This window comes from Heterodontus francisci, chromosome 3 (assembly GCF_036365525.1).
Source record: "Heterodontus francisci isolate sHetFra1 chromosome 3, sHetFra1.hap1, whole genome shotgun sequence".
Classification (NCBI taxonomy): Eukaryota; Metazoa; Chordata; class Chondrichthyes; order Heterodontiformes; family Heterodontidae; genus Heterodontus; species Heterodontus francisci.
The window spans coordinates 173,944,714-173,968,851 of record NC_090373.1 but is presented as its reverse complement, the minus strand read 5'-3'; the positions used below and the strand labels follow the sequence as shown (position 1 = coordinate 173,968,851).

At 45.0% G+C, this 24,138-nt stretch overlaps 1 protein-coding gene across 5 annotated transcripts in view; it reads left to right on the top strand.

The window, feature by feature from the left end:
• LOC137364492 (TOG array regulator of axonemal microtubules protein 2-like) overlaps nucleotides 1-24,138 on the top strand; it is a 210,965-nt gene that overhangs the window by 52,162 nt on the left and 134,665 nt on the right. For 4 of the 5 annotated variants that reach the window (XM_068027683.1, XM_068027682.1, XM_068027680.1 and 1 more), the window contains exon 1: nucleotides 14,000-14,136. The exons of the other annotated variant lie outside the window; for it this stretch is intronic. In XM_068027683.1, the coding sequence (XP_067883784.1) occupies nucleotides 14,023-14,136 (114 nt within the window). In that variant the 5' untranslated portion in view covers nucleotides 14,000-14,022. Of the gene's footprint in view, nucleotides 1-13,999; nucleotides 14,137-24,138 lie in introns of those variants that run through there. 5 annotated transcript variants of the gene reach the window in all.

The following is a 24,138-nucleotide window of genomic DNA, read 5'->3' as shown; positions in this document are numbered from 1 at the left end:
TGTGATCTGTCTTTTGTCTGATAAATCTGCTGTGATCTGTCTAGTGTTTGATAACTCCGCTGTGTTCTGTCTTGTGTCTGATAACTCTGCTGTGATCTGTCTTGTGTCTGATAACTCTGCTGTGATCTGTCTTTTGTCTGATAACTCCGCTGTGATCTGTCTTGTGTCTGATAACTCTGCTGTGATCTACCTTTTGTCTGATAACTCTGCTGTGATCTACCTTTTGTCTGATAACTCTGCTGTGATCTGTCTTGTGTCTGGTAACTCTGCTGTGATCTACCTTTTGTCTGATAACTCTGCTGTGATCTACCTTTTGTCTGATAACTCTGCTGTGATCTGTCTTGTGTCTGATAACTCTGCTGTGATCTACCTTTTGTCTGATAACTCTGCTGTGATCTACCTTTTGTCTGATAACTCTGCTGTGATCTGTCTTGTGTCTGATAACTCTGCTGTGATCTACCTTTTGTCTGATAACTCTGCTGTGATCTGTCTTGTGTCTGATAACTCTGCTGTGATCTACCTTTTGTCTGATAACTCTGCTGTGATCTGTCTTGTGTCTGATAACTCTGCTGTGATCTACCTTTTGTCTGATAACTCTGCTGTGATCTGTCTTTTGTCTGATAACTCCGCTGTGATCTGTCTTGTGTCTGATAACTCTGCTGTGATCTGTCTTGTGTCTGATAACTCTGCTGTGATCTGTCTTTTGTCTGATAACTCTGCTGTGATCTGTCTTGTGTTTGATAACTCCGCTGTGATCTGCCTTGTGTCTGATAACTCTGCTGTGATCTGTGTTGTGTCTGATAACTCTGCTGTGATCTACCTTTTGTCTGATAACTCCACTGTGTTGTGCCTTGTGTCTGATAACTCTGCTGTGATCTGCCTTGTGTCTGATAACTCCGCTGTGTTGTGCCTTGTGTCTGATAACTCTGCTGTGATCTGTCTTTTGTCTGATAACTCTGCTGTGATCTGTCTTTTTACTGTTAACTCCGCTGTGTTGTGCCTTGTGTCTGATAACTCTGCTGTGATCTGTCTTTTATCTGATAACTCTGCTGTGATCTGCCTTGTGTCTGATAACTCCACTGTGTTGTGCCTTGTGTCTGATAACTCCGCTGTGTTGTGCCTTGTGTCTGATAACTCTGCTGTGATCTGTCTTTTGTCTGATAACTCTGCTGTGATCTGCCTTGTGTCTGATAACTCTGCTGTGATCTGCCTTGTGTCTGATAACTCCGCTGTGTTGTGCCTTGTGTCTGATAACTCTGCTGTGATCTGTCTTTTGTCTGATAACTCTGCTGTGATCTGCCTTGTGTCTGATAACTCTGCTGTGATCTGTCTTTTGTCTGATAACGCTGCTGTGATCAGCCTTGTGTCTGATAACTCTGCTGTGATGTGTCTTGTGTCTGATAACTCTGCTGTGATCTGTCTTTTGTCTGATAACTCTGCTGTGATCTGTCTTTTGTCTGATAACTCCGCTGTGTTGTGCCTTGTGTCTGATAACTCTGCTGTGATCTGTCTTGTGTCTGATAACTCTGCTGTGATCTGCCTTGTGTCTGATAACTCCGCTGTGTTGTGCCTTGTGTCTGATAACTCTGCTGTGATCTATCTTTTGTCTGATAACTCTGCTGTGATCTGCCTTGTGTCTGATAACTCCACTGTGTTGTGCCTTGTGTCTGATAACTCTGCTGTGATCTGCCTTGTGTCTGATAACTCCGCTGTGTTGTGCCTTGTGTCTGATAACTCTGCTGTGATCTGTCTTTTGTCTGATAACTCTGCTGTGATCTGCCTTGTGTCTGATAACTCTGCTGTGATCTGTCTTTTGTCTGATAACTCTGCTGTGATCAGCCTTGTGTCTGATAACTCTGCTGTGATGTGTCTTGTGTCTGATAACTCTGCTGTGATCTGTCTTTTGTCTGATAACTCCGCTGTGTTGTGCCTTGTGTCTGATAACTCTGCTGTGATCTGTCTTGTGTCTGATAACTCTGCTGTGATCTGCCTTGTGTCTGATAACTCCACTGTGTTGTGCCTTGTGTCTGATAACTCTGCTGTGATCTGTCTTTTGTCTGATATCTCTGCTGTGATCTGCCTTGTGTCTGATAACTCTGCTGTGATCTGTCTTTTGTCTGATAACTCTGCTTTGATCTGCCTTGTGTCTGATAACTCTGCTGTGATCTGTCTTTTGTCTGATAACTCTGCTGTGATCTACCTTTTGTCTGATAACTCCACTGTGTTGTGCCCTGTGTCTGATAACTCTGCTGTGATCTGTCTTGTGTCTGATAACTCCACTGTGTTGTGCCTTGTGTCTGATAACTCTGCTGTGATCTGTCTTGTGTCTGATAACTCCACTGTGTTGTGCCTTGTGTCTGATAACTCTGCTGTGATCTGTCTTTTGTCTGATAACTCCGCTGTGTTGTGCCTTGTGTCTGATAACTCTGCTGTGATCTGTCTTTTGTCTGATAACTCTGCTGTGATCTACCTTTTGTCTGATAACTCCACTGTGTTGTGCCTTGTGTCTGATAACTCTGCTGTGATCTGTCTTGTGTCTGATAACTCCACTGTGTTGTGCCTTGTGTCTGATAACTCTGCTGTGATCTGTCTTTTGTCTGATAACTCCGCTGTGTTGTGCCTTGTGTCTGATAACTCTGCTGTGATCTGTCTTGTGTCTGATAACTCCACTGTGTTGTGCCTTGTGTCTGATAACTCTGCTGTGATCTGTCTTTTGTCTGATAACTCTGCTGTGATCTGTCTTTTGTCTGATAACTCTGCTGTGATCTGTCTTGTGTCTGATAACTCCACTGTGTTGTGCCTTGTGTCTGATAACTCTGCTGTGATCTGTCTTTTGTCTGATAACTCTGCTGTGATCTGTCTTTTGTCTGATAACTCCACTGTGATCTGCCTTGTGTCTGATAACTCTGCTGTGATCTGTCTTGTGTCTGATAACTCTGCTGTGATCTGTCTTGTGTCTGATAACTCCGCTGTGTTGTGCCTTGTGTCTGATAACTCCACTGTGTTGTGCCTTGTGTCTGATAACTCCGCTGTGATCTGTCTTGTGTCTGATAACTCCGCTGTGATCTGCCTTTTGTCTGATAACTCCACTGTGTTGTGCCTTGTGTCTGATAACTGTGCTGTGATCTGTCTTTTGTCTGATAACTCCGCTGTGATCTGTCTTGTGTCTGATAACTCTGCTGTGATCTACCTTTTGTCTGATAACTCCGCTGTGATCTACCTTTTGTCTGATAACTCTGCTGTGATCTACCTTTTGTCTGATAACTCCGCTTTGATCTGTCTTTTGTCTGATAACTCTGCTGTGATCTGTCTTGTGTCTGATATCTCCGCTGTGATCTGTCTTTTGTCTGATAAATCTGCTGTGATCTGTCTTGTGTTTGATAACTCCGCTGTGCTCTGTCTTGTGTCTGATAACTCTGCTGTGATCTGTCTTGTGTCTGATAACTCTGCTGTGATCTGTCTTGTGTCTGATAACTCTGCTGTGATCTGTCTTTTGTCTGATAACTCCGCTGCGATCTGTCTTGTGTCTGATAACTCTGCTGTGATCTACCTTTTGTCTGATAACTCTGCTGTGATCTACCTTTTGTCTGATAACTCTGCTGTGATCTGTCTTGTGTCTGGTAACTCTGCTGTGATCTACCTTTTGTCTGATAACTCTGCTTTGATCTACCTTTTGTCTGATAACTCTGCTGTGATCTGTCTTGTGTCTGATAACTCTGCTGTGATCTACCTTTTGTCTGATAACTCCACTGTGTTGTGCCTTGTGTCTGATAACTCTGCTGTGATCTGTCTTTTGTCTGATAACTCTGCTGTGATCTGTCTTTTGTCTGATAACTCCACTGTGATCTGCCTTGTGTCTGATAACTCTGCTGTGATCTGTCTTGTGTCTGATAACTCTGCTGTGATCTGTCTTGTGTCTGATAACTCCGCTGTGTTGTGCCTTGTGTCTGATAACTCCACTGTGTTGTGCCTTGTGTCTGATAACTCCGCTGTGATCTGTCTTGTGTCTGATAACTCCGCTGTGATCTGCCTTTTGTCTGATAACTCCACTGTGTTGTGCCTTGTGTCTGATAACTGTGCTGTGATCTGTCTTTTGTCTGATAACTCCGCTGTGATCTGTCTTGTGTCTGATAACTCTGCTGTGATCTACCTTTTGTCTGATAACTCCGCTGTGATCTACCTTTTGTCTGATAACTCTGCTGTGATCTACCTTTTGTCTGATAACTCCGCTTTGATCTGTCTTTTGTCTGATAACTCTGCTGTGATCTGTCTTGTGTCTGATATCTCCGCTGTGATCTGTCTTTTGTCTGATAAATCTGCTGTGATCTGTCTTGTGTTTGATAACTCCGCTGTGCTCTGTCTTGTGTCTGATAACTCTGCTGTGATCTGTCTTGTGTCTGATAACTCTGCTGTGATCTGTCTTGTGTCTGATAACTCTGCTGTGATCTGTCTTTTGTCTGATAACTCCGCTGCGATCTGTCTTGTGTCTGATAACTCTGCTGTGATCTACCTTTTGTCTGATAACTCTGCTGTGATCTACCTTTTGTCTGATAACTCTGCTGTGATCTGTCTTGTGTCTGGTAACTCTGCTGTGATCTACCTTTTGTCTGATAACTCTGCTTTGATCTACCTTTTGTCTGATAACTCTGCTGTGATCTGTCTTGTGTCTGATAACTCTGCTGTGATCTACCTTTTGTCTGATAACTCTGCTGTGATCTGTCTTGTGTCTGATAACTCTGCTGTGATCTGTCTTTTGTCTGATAACTCTGCTGTGATCTACCTTTTGTCTGATAACTCTGCTGTGATCTGTGTTGTGTCTGATAACTCTGCTGTGATCTACCTTTTGTCTGATAACTCTGCTGTGATCTGTGTTGTGTCTGATAACTCTGCTGTGATCTACCTTTTGTCCGATTACTCTGCTGTGATCTGTCTTGTGTCTGATAACTCCGCTGTGATCTGTCTTGTGCCTGATAACTCTGCTGTGATGTGTCTTGTGTCTGATAACTCTGCTGTGATCTGTCTTTTGTCTGATAACTCCGCTGTGTTGTGCCTTGTGTCTGATAACTCTGCTGTGATCTGTCTTGTGTCTGATAACTCTGCTGTGATCTGCCTTGTGTCTGATAACTCCACTGTTTTGTGCCTTGTGTCTGATAACTCTGCTGTGATCTGTCTTGTGTCTGATAACTCCGCTGTGTTGTGCCTTGTGTCTGATAACTCTGCTGTGATCTGTCTTTTGTCTGATAACTCTGCTGTGATCTGCCTTGTGTCTGATAACTCCGCTGTGTTGTGCCTTGTCTCTGATAACTCTGCTGTGATCTGTCTTTTGTCTGATAACTCTGATGTGATCTGCCTTGTGTCTGATAACTCCGCTGTGTTGTGCCTTGTGTCTGATAACTCTGCTGTGATCTGTCTTTTGTCTGATAACTCTGCTTTGATCTGCCTTGTGTCTGATAACTCTGCTGTGATCTGTCTTTTGTCTGATAACTCTGCTGTGATCTGCCTTGTGTCTGATAACTCCGCTGTGTTGTGCCTTGTGTCTGATAACTCTGCTGTGATCTGTCTTGTGTCTGATAACTCTGCTGTGATCTGCCTTGTGTCTGATAACTCCACTGTTTTGTGCCTTGTGTCTGATAACTCTGCTGTGATCTGTCTTGTGTCTGATAACTCCGCTGTGTTGTGCCTTGTGTCTGATAACTCTGCTGTGATCTGTCTTTTGTCTGATAACTCTGCTGTGATCTGCCTTGTGTCTGATAACTCCGCTGTGTTGTGCCTTGTGTCTGATAACTCTGCTGTGATCTGTCTTTTGTCTGATAACTCTGCTGTGATCTGCCTTGTGTCTGATAACTCCGCTGTGTTGTGCCTTGTGTCTGATAACTCTGCTGTGATCTGTCTTTTGTCTGATAACTCTGCTTTGATCTGTCTTTTGTCTGATAACTCTGCTGTGATCTACCTTTTGTCTGATAACTCCACTGTGTTGTGCCTTGTGTCTGATAACTCTGCTGTGATCTGTCTTGTGTCTGATAACTCCACTGTGTTGTGCCTTGTGTCTGATAACTCTGCTGTGATCTGTGTTTTGTCTGATAACTCCGCTGTGTTGTGCCTTGTGTCTGATAACTCTGCTGTGATCTGTCTTTTGTCTGATAACTCTGCTGTGATCTACCTTTTGTCTAATAACTCCACTGTGTTGTGCCTTGTGTCTGATAACTCTGCTGTGATCTGTCTTGTGTCTGATAACTCCGCTGTGTTGTGCCTTGTGTCTGATAACTCTGCTGTGATCTGTCTTGTGTCTGATAACTCCACTGTGTTGTGCCTTGTGTCTGATAACTCTGCTGTGATCTGTCTTTTGTCTGATAACTCTGCTGTGATCTGCCTTGTGTCTGATAACTCTGCTGTGATGTGTCTTGTGTCTGATAACTCTGCTGTGATCTGTCTTTTGTCTGATAACTCTGCTGTGATCTGCCTTGTGTCTGATAACTCTGCTGTGATGTGTCTTGTGTCTGATAACTCTGCTGTGATCTGTCTTTTGTCTGATAACTCCGCTGTGTTGTGCCTTGTGTCTGATAACTCTGCTGTGATCTGCCTTGTGTCTGATAACTCCACTGTGTTGTGCCTTGTGTCTGATAACTCTGCTGTGATCTGTCTTTTGTCTGATAACTCTGCTGTGATCTGCCTTGTGTCTGATAACTCCGCTGTGTTGTGCCTTGTGTCTGATAACTCTGCTGTGATCTGTCTTTTGTCTGATAACTCTGCTTTGATCTGCCTTGTGTCTGATAACTCTGCTGTGATCTGTCTTTTGTCTGATAACTCTGCTGTGATCTACCTTTTGTCTGATAACTCCACTGTGTTGTGCCTTGTGTCTGATAACTCTGCTGTGATCTGTCTTGTGTCTGATAACTCCACTGTGTTGTGCCTTGTGTCTGATAACTCTGCTGTGATCTGTCTTTTGTCTGATAACTCCGCTGTGTTGTGCCTTGTGTCTGATAACTCTGCTGTGATCTGTCTTTTGTCTGATAACTCTGCTGTGATCTACCTTTTGTCTGATAACTCCACTGTGTTGTGCCTTGTGTCTGATAACTCTGCTGTGATCTGTCTTGTGTCTGATAACTCCACTGTGTTGTGCCTTGTGTCTGATAACTCTGCTGTGATCTGTCTTTTGTCTGATAACTCCGCTGTGTTGTGCCTTGTGTCTGATAACTCTGCTGTGATCTGTCTTGTGTCTGATAACTCCACTGTGTTGTGCCTTGTGTCTGATAACTCTGCTGTGATCTGTCTTTTGTCTGATAACTCTGCTGTGATCTGTCTTTTGTCTGATAACTCTGCTGTGATCTGTCTTGTGTCTGATAACTCCACTGTGTTGTGCCTTGTGTCTGATAACTCTGCTGTGATCTGTCTTTTGTCTGATAACTCCGCTGTGTTGTGCCTTGTGTCTGATAACTCTGCTGTGATCTGTCTTGTGTCTGATAACTCCACTGTGTTGTGCCTTGTGTCTGATAACTCTGCTGTGATCTGTCTTTTGTCTGATAACTCTGCTGTGATCTGTCTTTTGTCTGATAACTCCACTGTGATCTGCCTTGTGTCTGATAACTCTGCTGTGATCTGTCTTGTGTCTGCTAACTCTGCTGTGATCTGTCTTGTGTCTGATAACTCTGCTGTGATCTGTCTTGTGTCTGATAACTCTGCTGTGTTCTGTCTTGTGTCTGATAACTCCGCTGTGTTGTGCCTTGTGTCTGATAACTCCACTGTGTTGTGCCTTGTGTCTGATAACTCCGCTGTGATCTGTCTTGTGTCTGATAACTCCGCTGTGATCTGCCTTTTGTCTGATAACTCCACTGTGTTGTGCCTTGTGTCTGATAACTGTGCTGTGATCTGTCTTTTGTCTGATAACTCCGCTGTGATCTGTCTTGTGTCTGATAACTCTGCTGTGATCTACCTTTTGTCTGATAACTCCGCTGTGATCTACCTTTTGTCTGATAACTCTGCTGTGATCTACCTTTTGTCTGATAACTCCGCTTTGATCTGTCTTTTGTCTGATAACTCTGCTGTGATCTGTCTTGTGTCTGATATCTCCGCTGTGATCTGTCTTTTGTCTGATAAATCTGCTGTGATCTGTCTTGTGTTTGATAACTCCGCTGTGCTCTGTCTTGTGTCTGATAACTCTGCTGTGATCTGTCTTGTGTCTGATAACTCTGCTGTGATCTGTCTTGTGTCTGATAACTCTGCTGTGATCTGTCTTTTGTCTGATAACTCCGCTGCGATCTGTCTTGTGTCTGATAACTCTGCTGTGATCTACCTTTTGTCTGATAACTCTGCTGTGATCTACCTTTTGTCTGATAACTCTGCTGTGATCTGTCTTGTGTCTGGTAACTCTGCTGTGATCTACCTTTTGTCTGATAACTCTGCTGTGATCTACCTTTTGTCTGATAACTCTGCTGTGATCTACCTTTTGTCTGATAACTCTGCTGTGATCTGTCTTGTGTCTGATAACTCTGCTGTGATCTATCTTTTGTCTGATAACTCTGCTGTGATCTGTCTTGTGTCTGATAACTCTGCTGTGATCTACCTTTTGTCTGATAACTCCGCTGTGATCTGTCTTGTGTCTGATAACTCTGCTGTGATCTACCTTTTGTCTGATAACTCTGCTGTGATCTGTCTTTTGTCTGATAACTCTGCTGTGATCTGTCTTGTGTTTGATAACTCCGCTGTGATCTGCCTTGTGTCTGATAACTCTGCTGTGATGTGTCTTGTGTCTGATAACTCTGCTGTGATCTGTCTTTTGTCTGATAACTCCGCTGTGATCTTTCTTGTGTCTGATAACTCTGCTGTGATCTACCTTTTGTCTGATAACTCTGCTTTGATCTACCTTTTGTCTGATAACTCTGCTGTGATCTGTCTTGTGTCTGATAACTCCGCTGTGATCAGCCTTTTGTCTGATAACTCTGCTGTGATCTGTCTTGTGTCTGATAACTCCGCTGTGATCTGCCTTTTGTCTGATAACTCCGCTGTGATCAGCCTTTTGTCTGATAACTCTGCTGTGCTCTACCTTTTGTCTGATAACTCCGCTGTGATCTGCCTTTTGTCTGATAACTCTGCTGTGATCTACCTTTTGTCTGATAACTCTGCTGTGATCTGTCTTTTGTCTGATAACTCTGCTGTGATCTGTCTTGTGTCTGATAACTCCGCTGTGATCTGTCTTTTGTCCGATATCTCCGCTGTGATCTGTCTTTTGTCTGATACCTCTGCTGTGATCTGCCTTTTGTCTGATAACTCTGCTGTGATCTGTCTTGTGTCTGATAACTCCGCTGTGATCAGCCTTTTGTCTGATAACTCTGCTGTGATCCCTCTTTTGTCTGATAACTCTGCTGTGATCTGTCTTTTGTCTGATAACTCTGCTGTGATCTGCCTTTTGTCTGATAACTCTGCTGTGATCTGTCTTGTGTCTGATAACTCCGCTGTGATCAGCCTTTTGTGTGATAACTCTGCTGTGATCTGTCTTGTGTCTGATAACTCCGCTGTGATCTGCCTTTTGTCTGATAACTCCGCTGTGATCAGCCTTTTGTCTGATAACTCCGCTGTGATCTGCCTTTTGTCTGATCACTCCGCTGTGATCTGCCTTTTGTCTGATAACTCCGCTGTGATCTGCCTTTTGTCTGATCACTCCGCTGTGATCTGCCTTTTGTCTGATAACTCCGCTGTGATCTGCCTTTTGTCTGATCACTCCGCTGTGATCAGCCTTTTGTCTGATACCTACATTCGTGACTCTTCCGATGCCTTCTGTCACTTCAACAGTTTCCAGTTTCCTGGATTCACCTTCTCCTATTCACCATGGTGTCCAATTCCTCTACACCTCCATCCCCCACCAGGATGGTTTGCGGGCTCTCTGCTTCTTCCTTGAACAGAACCCAACCAGTCCCCATCCACCACCACCCTCCTCCTCCTCCTGGCTGAACCTGTTCACACCTTAAACAACTTGTTCTTCAACCCCAGTCACTTCCTCCAAATAAAATGTTTTGCCATAGGTGCTTGCCTGGGTCCTAGCTATGCATGCGTTTTCGTGGAATATGTGGCACATTCCAGTCCTACTCAGGCCCTCTCCCTCACCTCTTCTTCTGGTATATTGATGACTGTATCGGTGCCGCTTCCTGCTCTTGCCCTGAACTGGAAAAGATTAATTTCCACCCTTCTCAAACCTTGTTCATGTGATCTACCCCTGTCTCCTCCCTTCCTTTCCTCGACTTCCCTGTCTCCATTTCTGGTGATAGACTATCAACAATATTCACTATAAGCCCATGGACTCCCACAGCTACCTGGACTACACTTCCTCACATCCCACTTTCTGCAAGGATTCGATTCCATTCTCCCAGCTTCTCCAGCTCCACCATATCTGTTCAGCCGATACAACCTTCCATACTAGCCCTTCCAATATGACTTCCTATTTCCTCAACCAAGGATTCCCTCCCAAGATTCATGGTTGAGGAGGGCCCTTCTGCTCCCATCACTTCCCCTCCCTTCCAGAACAATGATCAAGTTCCCCTTGTCCTCACCTTCCACCCCACCAGCCTCCATATTCAACGGATCATCCTCTGTCATTTCTACCACCTCCATCGTGATGCCACCACCAAACACATCTTCCCCTCCCCTTTCAGTATTCCGAAGACACTGTTCCCTCTGTGACACCCTGGTCCACTCCTCTTGTCACCCCCCAACACCTCCTCCCTTTCCTATCGCACCTTTCCATGCAAGCGCAGGAGATGTAACACCTGCCCTTTTACCTCCTCCCTTCTCACCGTATGGGGCCCCAAATACTCCTTCCGAGTGAAACAGCGATTTACTTGGATGTCTTTCAATTTAGAATACTGTATTTGCTGGTCGCAATGTGGTCTCCTCTACACTGGGGAGACTAAATGCAGACTGGGTGACCGCTTTGCAGAACACCTCCATTCTGTGCACAACCACGACCATGAGCTTCCTGTAGCTTGTCATTTCAATTCTCCACCTTGCTCCCACTCTGACCTTTCTGCAGCGGTTCAAGAAGGCAGATCACCGCCACCTTCTCAAGGGCAGTTAGGGATGGGTAATAAATGCTGGCCTGGCCAGTGACGCCCACATCCCATGAATGAATACATAATCTTCAGGTTCAGATATATAGTTCTAACTAGTGCTACAGTGTTGCAATGAAGCTCAATGCAAGCTTGAGGAACAGCACCTCATATTTCAACTGGGCACTTTACAGCCTTTTGGACTCAACATTGAGTTCAATAATTTTAGGTCATAACCTCTGCCCTAATCTTTTTCTTTTTTAATGTTTTCTTTTGCTGGTTCGTTTTTTTCCCTCACCCCGTTTTTCTTTCTTACTCCCTTTACTTTGTGTTCGGATGGCTGCTCTCCTGTCATTTATACCTCGTCGAGACACATCTTTTGTTTCTTTACTTGTCCCATTACCACTCCCTTTGGCTTTGTACCATTTGTGTCTTTCAATCTCTCCACCCTATTACAGCCCTTCCCTTTTATTCTTCTTCAACTTTCACTTGCTCAAAACCTGTAGCATTTCTAACTTTTGCCAGTTTTGATGAAAGGTCACAGATCTGAAACATTAACTCTATTTCTCTCTCCACAGATGTTGCCAGACCTGCTGAGTATTTCCAGCATTTTCTGTTTTTTTTTTCAGATTTTCTGCATCTGCAGTATTTTGCTTTTGGTAAGCTGCAGGAAAGCTGGGGACACAGAGGTCCTGCTGAATTGAATAGCAGGAACTCATTCGAATCGCTTTCTACTGTTTTCTGGCCCATGAACCGGCCAAATGGACAGGCTGGCTGGCTGATGACGGGAAAACCAATGGGAGGAGGCTGCAACCAGGGACCACTGGGCACGCCCCCTGGCAATTGGGAGGGAGCAAGAGATCAGGGTTCGAGGGCGGTGGGGAGGAAGTTTGCTGATCAGGTAGAGAGAGAGGCCACGATTGGCAGAGTGGTGGCCGAAGGCTCTGTGATGGTCTGGGCGGGGTGGGTGAGGACCCCTGCAACCCCCTGGCCCACAAGGAGTGCTGTAAAAAAGCACTTGCCTTCTGGAGCTGACAGCTGCCGCCTCCATTTTGCTGACGGATTTCTCAAGCTAGGATCTGGTCCTAGGAAGATCCCAAGATGCATATGGATGGGAAAGGCCAGTCGGCCCACCTGAGCTCGTGCATCTTATCTCTGAGTGAAGAGGTGGTGGCACAGAGCAGCCTGGGAGTGTATTTGGTCTGATTATGAACCTTATCAGCATTTGATCATCAAAGAAACACTGAAATGTCTGTAAACATCAGGTTCAGTCGAGTAGTGAACAGTTTCCCTATTGTGCGCCACAGGGAGCAATGAGACAAATTCCAGAACTCTAATCTGTTCAGCAGGAGGTCTGCATTCCAGTGCACAATCCATTTCTAGTTACATTCAAACAGTATTGTACACCAAGGTAAATGGAAACCTGAGAGTGCATGATACAAATCTCCTAACATATGACAGGTTAGAGCTATAAATGTGAACCTGAAGATTATGTATTTGTACATGGGATGTGGGTGTCACTGGCTAGGACAGCATTTATTACCCATCCCTAATTGCTCTTGTGAAGGTGGTGGTGAGCTGACTTCTTGAACCGTTACAGTCCTTGGAGTGTAAGTACACCCACAGTGCTGTTAGGAAGGGAGTTCCAGGATTTTGACCTCGTGACAGTGAAGGAACGGCGATTATAGTTCCAAGTCAGGATGGTGTGTGGCCTGGAGGGGAACTTGCAGGTGGTGCTGTTCCCATGCATCTGCTGCCCTTGTCCTTCTAGGTGGTAGAGGTCACAGGTTTGGGAGGTGCTGTCGAAGGAACCTTGGTGAGTTGCTGCAGTGCATCTTGTAGACGGTATACACTGCTGCCCCTGTGCGTCGGTGGTGAAGGGAGTGACTGTTGAAGGTGGTGGATGGGGTGCCAATCAAGCGGGCTACTTTGTCCTGGATGGTGTCGAGCTCCTTGAGTGTTGTTGGAGCTGCACCCATCCAGGCAAGTGGAGAGTATTCCATCACACTCCTGACTTGTGCCTTGTAGGTATTATTATGATGATTATATTACCACCTTCAGCTTGTTCCCTGTATCTGCCATTTGGAAATAACTCTACCCTTAGCGGCCAATATTAACCTGGCCTGACTGGTGTAAATATGGTGATTACATGATTAAAATGGTGGTGTAGTCATTTTGAAAGGCACCTTTGTGCTGGGTGATCAAGTGCCTGTCTGTTTCAGGCGGTAGGCCCCTTTTAATATGCAAATCAGAGTCGAGCATAGGACCTTGGTTAAAAACAGAAAGTCCTGGAAATACTCAGCAGGCCTAGCAGCAACTGTGGAGAGAGAAACAGGGTTAATGTTTCAGGTCGATGACCCTTCGTCAGAACCAGTTTTGTGTCGATGACCTGAAACGTTAACTCTGTTTTTCTCTCCGCAGATGCTCCCTGACTTGCTGAGTATTTCCAGCATTTTCTATTTTTATTTCAGCATCCACAGTATTTCGCATTTGTATAGAACCTGGATTGCCATTTTCGGAGAGAACAGGTAGCAGCATGTGCTGTGTCCTCTCTGATACATTCCACCAGCAGTAGATCCACAGAGGCTCAGGGCTCAGGTTTGAAGTTATTTTTGTGAGGCCAGTAGGGGCAGGTGTACTTTTGTAGGACCCACAAGAGCAATCTGGACCCCTGCCATCCTGGGAGACCAGCCCCTCTGCGATCAGGACTCCCCCTCCCATGCACTTACCTTGCTGTCAGCTGCGGAGGGACTTTATATTGGCCAGACTTAATCCTGCAAAATGCCTGCTGGTCACCTCTCAGCTCATCGGTCCAGGCTGGGGCCTCAAAATCACGCCCACCTCTTCATCATTGGGTTGGCCAGCTAAGGTCAAAATCCAGCCTTTACTGTCAGCAGAGAGGGAGGAGACATTCATCCCTAGATGTGGAAGTATCATGTTAACTCCTAGACTAGCCAATCTGCTGCTGGGAGTATCGTACTGACTGATGCGTCACTTATTCAACGGGTTGTGTAAGCGTGAAGTGACCTGTGATGCATTCTGGAAAGAAATAAACTGCCTCTCCTGCAAACCTATCCGGCACTTTGTCCAACCTTGGGAGGTAAGGCCACCCGGGTCATTATTCCAGCTTATTCACATCGTTACAGCTCATCATACAGTTTGAGCTCATCCTCTCATAATAGGGCTGTTAAGAAGGCATATGGTGTGTTAGCTTTTATTAGTAGGGGGATCGAGTTTCGGAGCCACGAGGTCATGCTGCAGCTGTACAAAGCTCTGGTGAGACTGCACCTGGAGTATTGCGTGCAGTTCTGGTCACCGCATTATAGGAAGGATGTGGAAACTATGGAAAGGGTGCAGAGGAGATTTACTAGGATGTTGCCTGGTATGGAGGGAAGGTCTTACGAGGAAAGGCTGAGGGACTTGAGGTTGTTTTCGTTGGAGAGAAGGAGGAGGAGAGGTGACTTAATAGAGACATATAAGATAATCAGAGGGTTAGATAGGGTGGATAGTGAGAGTCTTTTTCCTCAGATGGTGATGGCAAACACGAGGGGACATAGCTTTAAGTTGAGGGGTGATAGATATAGGACAGATGTTAGAGGTAGTTTCTTTACTCAGAGAGTAGTAGGGGCGTGGAACGTCCTGCCTGCAACAGTAGTAGACTCGCCAACTTTAAGGGCATTTAAGTGGTCATTGGATAGACATATGGATGAAAATGGAATAGTGTAGGTCAGATGGTTTCACAGGTCGGCGCAACATCGAGGGCCGAAGGGCCTGTACTGCGCTGTAATGTTCTAATGTCTCCATTACAGTATTCACATACCTCTTAAATGACTGCAGAGATCTTGTCTTCTACCTTTGCAGGAGGCCATTCCAGTATTGATCACTTAGTGTGAACAAGTACTTTCTAACGACAGTCCAGTACCTTTCTTTTACTGGTTTGTACCAGTGTCCCCATAGTCACAGACCTGAAACGTTAACTCTATTTCTCTCTCTACAAATGCTGCCTGACCTGCTGAGTCTTTCCAGCACTTTTTGTTTTTATTCCCCATAGTCATAGTTTAACTTCAAATAGTGCTCTGGATTAACCTTTCTATTCCACTGATACCTTATGAAAAAAATGTAGATTTGCGTTTACAGAATAGAATTACAGAATGGTTATAGCACAGAAGGAGGCCATTTAGCCCATTGTGTCTGTGTCGGTTCTCTGCAAAAGCAACTCAGCTAGTCCCACTTCCCCACCCTTTCCCTGTAGCCCTGCAAATTTTTTCTCTTCAAGTGCTTATCCAATTCCTTTTGACATCCATGTTTGAACCTGCCTCCACCACACTCTCAGGCAGAGCATTCCAGATCCTAACCATTTGCTGCGTAAAAAAAGTTTTCCCTCATGTCACCTTTGGTTCTTTTGCCAGTCACCTTAAATCAGTGTCCCCTGGTCTTTGATCCTTCTGCCAATGAGAAAAGTTTCTCTCTATCTACTCTGTCTGGACCCCTCATGATTTTGAACACCTCTATTAAATCTCTTCTCAACTTACAGTCCTCTAAGGAGAATAACCCCAGCTTCTCCAATTGATCGACGTAACTGAAGTCGCTCATCCGGGAACCATTCTTGTGAATCTTTTCTGGACCCTCTGTGATGCCTTAACATTTTTCTGAAAGTGTGGTGCCCAGAATTGTGCACAATACTCCTACTGAGGCTAAACCAATGTTTTATAATGGTTCACCATAACTTCCTTACTTTTTACTCTGTGACTCTTTATCAAGCCATATGCCTTTCTAACCACTTTCTCAACCTGCCATCCCACCTTCAACGATTTGATAACATATACCCCCAGGTCCCTCTGCTCCTGCAGCCCCTTTGGAATTGCAGCCTTTATTTTGTATTGTCTTTCCTCGTACTTCCTATCAAATGCATCACTTCACATTTCTCTGCATTAATGTTCATCTGCCACGTATCCGCCCATTCCACCAACCTATGTCCTCTTGAAATTTATTGCTATCCTCCTCCCAGTTCACAATGCTTCCAAGTTTTGTGTCATTTGCAAATTTTGAAATTGTGTCCTGCACACCCAAGTGTAGGTCGATAATCTCTATCAAGCAAAACAGTGACCCTAGTACCAGCTCCTGGGGAACCCCACGATATACATTCCTCCAGTCCAAAAACAACCGTTCAACACTACTCTCTGTTTCCTGTCACTCAGCCAACTTAGTAACCATGCTGCCACTTTCCCTTTTATTCCATGGGCTTCAACTTTGCTGGAGCCTATTATGTGGCACTTTATCAAATGCCTTTTGGATGTCCATGTACATCACATCAACCGCATTACAAGTGGGAATTAGATTATTATCTGAAAAGGAAGAATGTGCAGGGCTACAGGGAAAAGGCAGGGGAATGGCACTAGGTGAATTGTTCCTTCAGAGAGCCAGCACAGACATGATGGGCCGAATGGCCTCCTTCTGTATTGTAATTCTATTCTATGACCCTCTGTGTTATATTGTGTCTTCCATGCTCCCAGAATGTTCGAAAGCACTTTACAACTAATGAAGTACTTTTGAAGAGTAGTCACTGTTGTAATGTAGGAAAAGGTCACCTCCCACTCACCTACTCTCAAAACTGAAGAGTTTGAATATGGAAAGTGAAAGCTAAGGGTGTGACATACGCTGGTCTGAAAACCCCAGTCCCAGTAGGAGCCTAACAACTGTACAAGTGCAGCAAGACCACATCCCAAACCATCACAATTTGAAGGCAAACAGAAAATACACAGGAGGTCAGTCAGCATCTGAGAGGAAAAAGACAGATTAATACCAAAAAGTGCTGGAAATACTCAGCAGGTCTGGCAGCATCTGTGGAGAGAGAAGCAGAGTTAACGTTTCAGGTCAGTGACCTTTTGTCAGAACTGGCAAAGGTTAGAAATGTAATCGGTTTTAAGCAAATAAAATGGGGTGGGGCAAAAGAGAACAAATGGGAAGGTGTTGATAGGACAGAGGGTCGCAGAGAATAACTGACAAGGAGGTCATGGGGCAAAGACAAAGTTTGTGTTAATGCTGTGGTGCAAAACAAAGTGTTAGTGCAGAGCGGGTGTTAAATAACAGAATAATGAAAGCCCTAGCCAAAAGCAAAACATGAAAAAAGTGGACAGGCACATAGTAAAAAAAGTGTAATGATGAAACAAACTAAAATAAAATGAAATAAAAATAAAAAATACAAAGTGAAGGGCGGCACAGTGGCGCAGTGGTTAGCATCGCAGCCTCACAGCTCCAGCGACCCGGGTTCAATTCTGGGTGCTGCCTGTGTGGAGTTTGCAAGTTCTCCCTGTGTCTGCGTGGGTTTTCTCCGGGTGCTCCGGTTTCCTCCCACATGCCAAAGACTTGCAGGTTGGTAGGTAAATTGGCCATTATAAATTGCCCCTAGTATAGGTAGGTGGTAGGGGAATATAGGGACAGGTGGGGATGTGGTAGGAATATGGGATTAGTGTAGGATTAGTATAAATGGGTGGTTGATGGTCAGCACAGACTCGGTGGGCCGAAGGGCCTGTTTCAGTGCTGTATCTCTAAATAAAAAATAAAAAAAGAAGTGAAACTAACTTTGTATTTCCAGCATCTGCAGTATTTTGTTTTTATTTTAAGACAGATTAATAGTTCAGGTAGACAGCCTTCACTGCAGCCTTTGCTCCCAAAATCTTAACTGTCTTATTGTGGGTTCAGATTATTAACCCACCTTGTCCAGCAGAAAAGGAGTATGGGGGTGGTTAAAATGAAGTGGAGGAATTACCCACGGGCTTTCATGCCCCAATCTGGTCAGCATTTTTAAATTGCAAGTGGCAAGGACGCCTGCTTGGAGCTGGTGGGCTCCTTCTTTAAATATGAAATCAGGCTTCGATGATGTCATCAGGGCCTGACTGCTATTTTTACCCGAGGCCTGAGTGGCAGCATAGTGGTGGCTTCCCCATCATGCCAAAGCTGTCAGGGGGGTAGATCTAGGGCCAAAAGCCTTCTCCAGGTGTCCATGAGGATTGGCTGTCTGGGGCTGAGGAGTACAGTGGGCCTTTCAAAGGCCTGCTGGCTCTATGGGAGGCCTATGCTTTATTTATTTATTTAGAGATACAGCACTGAAACAGGCCCTTCGGCCCACCGAGTCTGTGCCGACCATCAACCGCCCATTTATACTAACCCTACAGTAATCCCATATTCCCTATCACCTCCCTACACTAGGGGCAATTTACAATGGCCAATTTACCTATCAACCTGTAAGTCTTTGGATGTGGGCGAAAACCCACGCAGACACCGGGAGAACTTGCAAACTCCGCACAGGCAGTACCCAGAATCGAACCCGGGTCCCTGGAGCTGTGAGGCTGCGGTGCTAACCACTGCGCCACTGTGCCGCCCATGTGCTCTGATTGACAAATGCCCCACAGGTGCCTTGTTCCCATGCTGATGGTGGGATAGGAGGCCATGTGACTTCCTATACTATGGGGTAAATTTTACAATCCCCCTGTTGGAACAAAGCTTTTCCTGCCGGCAGCACAGGTCAAAATTCAAGCATTCAGTCAGTATTTCCCGAAAGTGCACTTCCACAAGATTTATGCCTCATTAACTCAGCTAAAGGAATTATTACACCACAGGGCAGAAGCAAACACTAGTGAAAGGTAATGATTACAGTCTGTATGCTAGGTGCTACCAAGTTATTACCTGAAGCCTGATTAAAATGTTTAACTATCATGAAAGACCTGTACAAATACACACACACTTACACAAATGTACAGGTATGAAAGGAAAACTTGCATTTATATAACTCCTTTCATGAGCTCAGGATGTTCCAAAATGCTTTACAACCAATGAAGTATTTTTGGAATGTAGGAATGTAATTTATAATGTAGGAAACCTAGTAGCCAATTTACACACAGCAAACTCTCACAAACATCAATGCAGTAATGACCAGATAACATAGTTTATTTTTAGTGATGTCAATTGAGGAATATTGACCAGGACAACTCTCTTCCTTGAAATAGTGCCATGGGATCTTTTACATCCACTTAAATAAGCAGATGGGGTCTTGCTTTAACATCTCATCTGAAAGACACCAACTCCAACCATACAGCACTCCTTCAGTGCTGCACTAGAACGACAGCCTAGAGTAGGACATGAAACCCACAACCTTCTGACTCAGAGGTGAGAATGCTACCAACTGAGCCACAACTGATACCGATGTAAATCCTACCGTACACACGATACACGAACACGCACAAACTACAATAACTCACATTTATAAGGTGTGCCTCATGTACAGAAAATGTTGTGGAGCAGAGCATACTGAGTCCAGGAAGGTTACAGTGGAGGAGATGATCTAATTGTTGAGGAGGTGTTTTCGAGGCTGTTCAAGAAAGGGGCGCGAGGTGGGTTGAGGTAGAAGGTTCGAAAGAGCAGGGCAAACACAGAAACGCACAAACACAGAAATGCACAGATGCACCAATGTGCAGACATATATAAACACTTGCACACATCCAGACAGGTACTCATACATATTCACACATAAATACATATTCAAATTCACACTGGTGCACGCACACTCACAGATTTGCACACACAGGTGAACATATGCAGAGGTCAGATACATGTGCATAAAGAAAAAGAAAAAAAGAGCTTGCATTTATATAGTGCCTTTCACATTTTCAGGATTCCCCAAAACACTTTACAGCCAATTAAGGAATGTAGTCTCTATGATAATGTCGGATTGATACAGAACCACACAGATAGACACATAAACACCCTCACAGAGATACAGATAAGTTTGAACCCATATACACAGATGCACACATAGTGGCATTCATTGCATGCACACCATACTTGTCCACAGTCATACGCAAATATACACTTTTGTACATGTGCACAGGTTCACAGGGTTGCACACCCTTGCATTCACACAGACATGTGCACACTTGTGCGTACACTTTTTGTTGTGGACTTTTGTAACAATCACTCACAAACTTGCGCACACATGCACCAATACAGAGAGACACACTCAAGTACAGTCATTCAAACACAAAGACATATATCCATGTGCACACTTGCAAGTATTATCTATACACACACAGTCACCCACGCAGCAGCAATGAGTTATCAAATGGCTATTTTTCCATTTCAGTAAAAGTACTGGACACTTTTCATGGTTTACAGTAACAGTGATCTGGTGACTCGGCCCTTGGAGATCAGTGAGCTGCCAAGTTTGTTCTGCATAGTTCTTTATTTTTTCATTTGTGGTCAAAAGTGGGTGCAGCTGAGCTGCTGATTGCTGCTTTCAGGGCCTGAAACTTGGCTGCACCACAACAGCAGCACATGTGACAGTGCTCGTGCCGACACCCATTTCTCCCCTTCAACAACAGCTGATGACTTGTCCTGACCAGGCTGTGTTTATGGGCCTTGAAACTGTTGCAGAATGACTGTTTGGAAGGGGAGAACATGCACAGCTCTGGAGTATTGCTTTTACATAAACTACACCTGAGTGATTCACCTGATCCCGACCAGCAGCAACACCATGCAGCAAATTACAGGAATCAATAATAAATCAAGTACATTGAAGGACTGTTTTGTCTCAATCTGCCTGCATTGCTGCTGGCTCCACATCAAAGCCACCTACTCTCTAGTCCTGCAGTTTTGCCCCATGATCTTGAATGTTTTTCACCAGCGGGGAACCAAAATTCCTGAGTAGGAATACACAAAGAAAGTGAATCACCCCTAGGGTGGAAGCATAAATTTGGGATGGAACCTGGCTCTGCTGGATCTCTGTCCCAAGTTGATTCCACCTGAAATTTCAATCGGCTGTGGGAGGAGGGGAACTCATGTGACTGAGTCTGCTGCAGCCATCTTGGTGGGCATGTTGGAAGGGGTGGAGGGTGATGTGTTTCCTGGCTACCCTGGAAATCCTGATTGTCGTACTCTCCGATAGACCAGCAGAACTCCTGCTTGCTGAGTCCCATACTGGACACTGAGAGGGCTCCAAATCTGCCCCGAAACAAAATAAATCGTTCTTTGCATAAATTGATGTCCTTTTGAACTCATGGCCCTTTGTTCCTTCAGAAACATTGAGCAGAATAAATAGCTTGCCTTTTTATCTTTATCCATTCCTAGATCTCGGGCCGTGCCTGTTAGAGTTCTATTGAGTTTCTACAGGTTTGGGCCTATCCGCCTGTACTGTGGAAGTGAGCCTATCTACATGACTTGGGGCAGGGTCAACCCCAGGGCACTGTGGCAGCTGGAAATCCCAACTCACTGGACTTCCAATAGTCCTTCACCTCGAACAACTCCTCTAAATGTGTGCCTTAGGTCGAGAAGGACGAGGAGGGATAGTTTAGCTCTACATAGTTGATATAGAATACAATCTAATTGAATTTAGGAATTCAGGTGGGAGATAGAACAAAGAACAAAGAACAAAGAAAATTACAGCACAGGAACAGGCCCTTCGGCCCTCCAAGCCTACGCCGATCCAGATCCTCTATCTAAACATGTCGCCTATTTTCTAAGGGTCTGTATCTCTTTAATGGACACAAGAGCCTCATACTTTACACCTTTAAAACAACATTATATTGGGCAGCACAGTGGTGCAGTGGTTAGCACCGCAGTCTCACAGCTCCAGCGACCCGGGTTTGGTTCTGGGTACTGCCTGTGAGGAGTTTGCAAGTTCTCCCTGTGACAGCGTGGGTTTCTACCGGGTGCTCCGGTTTCCTCCCACAGCCGAAGACTTGCAGGTTGATAGGTAAATTGGCCATTATAAATTGTCCCTCGTATTGGTAGGGGAACTGTGGGAATGTGGTAAGAATATGGGATGAATGTAGGGTTAGTATAAATGGGTGGCTGATGGTTGGCACAGACTCGGTGGGCTGAAGGGCCTGTTTCAGTGCTGTATCTCTAAATAAATAAAAAAATAAATTGAACTGTCTCTATCAGAAAGTGGCTTAATTTCATTTCTGTACTTTCTGACCATGTATCACAGCTAGGAACTAGACAAATGATGACACTTTCCCTCTGTTTTTTTTCCCAAAAATATATTTTATTCATTGTAAAAATACAACAAAGAAGAACAAAGAACAAAGAAAATTACAGCATAGGAACAGGCCCTTCGGCCCTCCAAGCCTGCACTGATCCAGATCCTCTATCTAAACCTGTCGCCTATTTTCTGAGGGTCTGTATCTCCTTGCTTCCTGCCCATTCATGTATCTGTCTAGATACATCTTAAAAGACGCTATCGTGCCCGCGTCTACCACCTCCGCTGGCAACGCATTCCAGGCACCCACCACCCTCTGCGTAAAGAACTTTCCACGCATATCCCCCCTAAACTTTTCCCCTCTCACTTTGAACTCGTGACCCCTAGTAATTGAATCCCCCACTCTGGGGAAAAAGTTTCTTGCTATCCACCCTGTCTATACCTCTCATGATTTTGTACACCTCAATCAGGTCCCCCCTCAACCTCCGTCTTTCTAATGAAAATAATCCTAATCTACTCAACCTCTCTTCATAGCTAGCGCCCTCCATACCAGGCAACATCCTGGTGAACCTCCTCTGCACCCTCTCCAAAGCATCTACATCCTTTTGGTAATGTGGCGACCAGAACTGCACACAGTATTCCAAATGTGGCCGAACCAAAGTCCTATACAACTGTAACATGACCTGTCAACTCTTGTACTCAACACCCCGTCCGATGAAGGAAAGCATGCCGTATGCCTTCTTGACCACTCTATTGACCTGCATTGCCACCTTCAGGGAACAATGGACCTGAACACCCAAATCTCTCTGTACATCAATTTTCCCCAGGACTTTTCCATTTATTGTATAGTTCACTCTTGAATTGGATCTTCCAAAATGCATCACCTCGCATTTGCCCAGATTGAACTCCATCTGCCATTTCTCTGCCCAACTCTCCAATCTATCTATATTCTGCTGTATTCTCTGACAGTCCCCTTCACTATCTGCTACTCCACCAATCTTAGTGTCGTCTGCAAACTTGCTAATCAGACCACCTATACTTTCCTCCAAATCATTTATGTATATCACAAACAACAGTGGTCCCAGCACGGATCCCTGTGGAACACCACTGGTCACACGTCTCCATTTTGAGTAACTCCCTTCTACTACTACTCTCTGTCTCCTGTTGCCCAGCCAGTTCTTTATCCATCTAGCTAGTACACCCTGGACCCCATGCGACTTCACTTTCTCCATCAGCCTACCATGGCTACATAACAGTTCAAATTTGACATGACATAAAGTGCAATTCAGATCAGTTTCTTTCAATACAGTACATGAGGTGCCTCACTACACTTGCCATTTCTGGTTATATTTGCAATGTACATTTACATTGATGTTTGACATTTTCTGGTGCATTCTGCCCGAGGGGTTTTAGACGGGTTGCAGCCTCTCGGTCTACTATGGCGGGAGGACCTTACACAGTAGCCTTTGACCATTGAGCCTTTGCGGCAACTGTCCCAAGCTTTAGTGCGTCCCTCAGCACGTAGTCCTGGATCTCTGAATGTGCCAGTCTGCAACTCAGTCATCAACAGCTCTTTGTACTGGAAGACCAGCAAGTTTCAGGCAGGCCAAAGTGCTCCTTTCACTGAGTTGATGGTCCTCCAGCAACAGTTGATGTTTATGTCGGTGTGTGACCCTGGGAGTAAACTATAGAGCATTGATTCCTGCGTTACAGAGCCGCTTGGGACGAACGTCGACAAAGGCCACTGCACCTGTTTGCAGACATGCTTTGTGAAGGCACATTCCAGAAGGAGGTGGCTGATGGTTTTGTCCCCCTTGCAGCCACCTCAAGGGCAGCGTGCGAAGGTGTGAGACTCCGGGCGTGCAGCAGGGATTTAATGGGAAGGGGCCTTCTCACTGCCAGCCAAGCTATGTCTTGGTGCTTGTTTGAAAATTCTGGCGATGAGGCATTCTGCCAAATGAGTTTGACAGTCTGCTCGGAGAACCATCTGAGGGAATCCACCACCTTTTCCTGCAGGGCCTTGAGGATGTTAAATGCAGACCACTGCCTGATGGACTTGTGGTCAAACGTGCTTTTCTGTACAAATTTTTCCACGAGGGACAAGTGGTATGGCACGGTCCAAATGAA